This window comes from Dipodomys ordii, unplaced genomic scaffold (assembly GCF_000151885.1).
Source record: "Dipodomys ordii isolate 6190 unplaced genomic scaffold, Dord_2.0 Scaffold294, whole genome shotgun sequence".
Classification (NCBI taxonomy): domain Eukaryota; kingdom Metazoa; phylum Chordata; class Mammalia; order Rodentia; family Heteromyidae; genus Dipodomys; species Dipodomys ordii.
Genome location: NW_012267510.1, coordinates 27,156 through 28,597, shown reverse-complemented (window position 1 = coordinate 28,597; position 1,442 = coordinate 27,156). Strand labels below are relative to the sequence as shown.

Here is a 1,442-nt window from a genome sequence, read left to right as displayed (position 1 = left end):
CTTGGGTGCCCTATGGGGTCTTGACTATAAGCTTTGGCCAAGCCTTGCTTGTGCATCTTTACACATTCAGTGTTTATCACCTTCTAGGCACAAAGTAAGACTCTCAATGAATATTCATTGAACTTGAAAATTTCCTACAGAAACTTCATTTGAGCCAGGTGCTGGTGGCTCACGCCTGTAATCCTAGCTATTCAGGAGGCTGAGATCTGAGGATCTCGATTCAAAGCCAGCCTGGACAGGAAAGTCCTGGAGATTCTTATCTCCATTAAACCACTTAAAAACGGGAAGTGGTGCTGTGGCTTAAGCAGTAGAGTGCTCGCCTTGAGCTGAAGAGCACAGGGACAGCGCCCAAGCCCAGAGTTCAAGCCCCACAACCGACCCCCCCCCCATAAAACCAAAAAACTTCATTTGGACCTCAGCTCTGAACTCCTTCCAGAAGATCCTGGTATATCCCAGGTGTGCCAGCAGGGGGCACAAAGGGCTACTACTCAAATCAGAGTGGAGGACACAAACTACACAGGAGGTTTGTTTGGATTGAGGCCTCCTGTCCTCATGGATGGGGTGCGCAACAGAGAGTGGCTAAAAACTCAGTGAGTTAAGAACTTGCCTTGAAAAGAGAAGGCACGAGAAAAAAAGGGAAAAGAGGAGAGAAACCTCCCATAGCTGTCAGCCCAAAACAGCCGCTGTCAAGCTCACGTCACCTTGGGAAGGGGCTACAAAGCAGACAATCTTTATTCACAATCGGGGTGGCAGACGGGAGATGCCTCCAGATCAGTCCAAAAGCAAAGATATTGGGAGGAAAGATGGCTCTAGATGGGGACTCAGCACTCATCCTCACCCAGCAGGGCATAAGGGTTTCGGGCAGCCAGGCAGGACCCTGGAGCTGAGGTTGGGGTGTCTTCATCCCCTTCTCCCTCCTCATCAGCATCTCGGTCCTCCTCTCCTTCCTCCTCACAGGAGCTGCTCAGCTCTTCCTCCTCCTCCTCTTCCTCGTCACCAGCTGGCCCCACCCTGCCCTGTAAAACCACCAGCTCCGTGGTCTCTGGATGAGACTCCCAGGTGCCTGGGGAACATAAAGAAGAGAGAAAATGGAGGAGATTTTTGAGCGAGGGATTAAAACCAGAGAAAGATGAGGAAAAGGCAAAGACTGCAAAAAACAATGATTCTTGTAGCTGGCATTCATTCATTCAATTCATTCATTCATCCAACCTCACGTGAAGAGCACTGAGTGGAAGCTTGGTCATACTAAACCTCACAACCACCTTTAGGTAGGAGTGTAAATCTGGAAAACATCTTAGTGATGTTAATAAACACAACTGGCCAGCAGGTACAGACCCACGTTTAACCCTCTCTTGTCTGGTCACCAAAGCCCACATTCTTTGGCCTATCCTGTAGCAGGGGCTGGGGAGAATATCTGGGTTCTGACCTTTCTGTTCGCTGTA

The 1,442-nt window shown here is 49.5% G+C and overlaps 1 protein-coding gene across 1 annotated transcript in view; it reads right to left on the bottom strand.

Annotated features, from left to right (window-relative positions):
• Nucleotides 1–702: 702 nt before the first annotated feature.
• Nucleotides 703–1,442, bottom strand: part of LOC106001399 (guanine nucleotide-binding protein-like 1) — a 12,313-nt gene continuing 11,573 nt past the window's right edge. Inside the window, exons 10-11 of the mRNA XM_013036492.1 lie at nt 1,427–1,437; nt 703–1,063 (exon numbers count right to left, since the gene is read on the bottom strand). Coding sequence (XP_012891946.1) covers nt 822–1,063; nt 1,427–1,437 — 253 coding nt within the window. The 3' untranslated portion in view covers nt 703–821. The remainder of the gene's footprint in view (nt 1,064–1,426; nt 1,438–1,442) is intronic.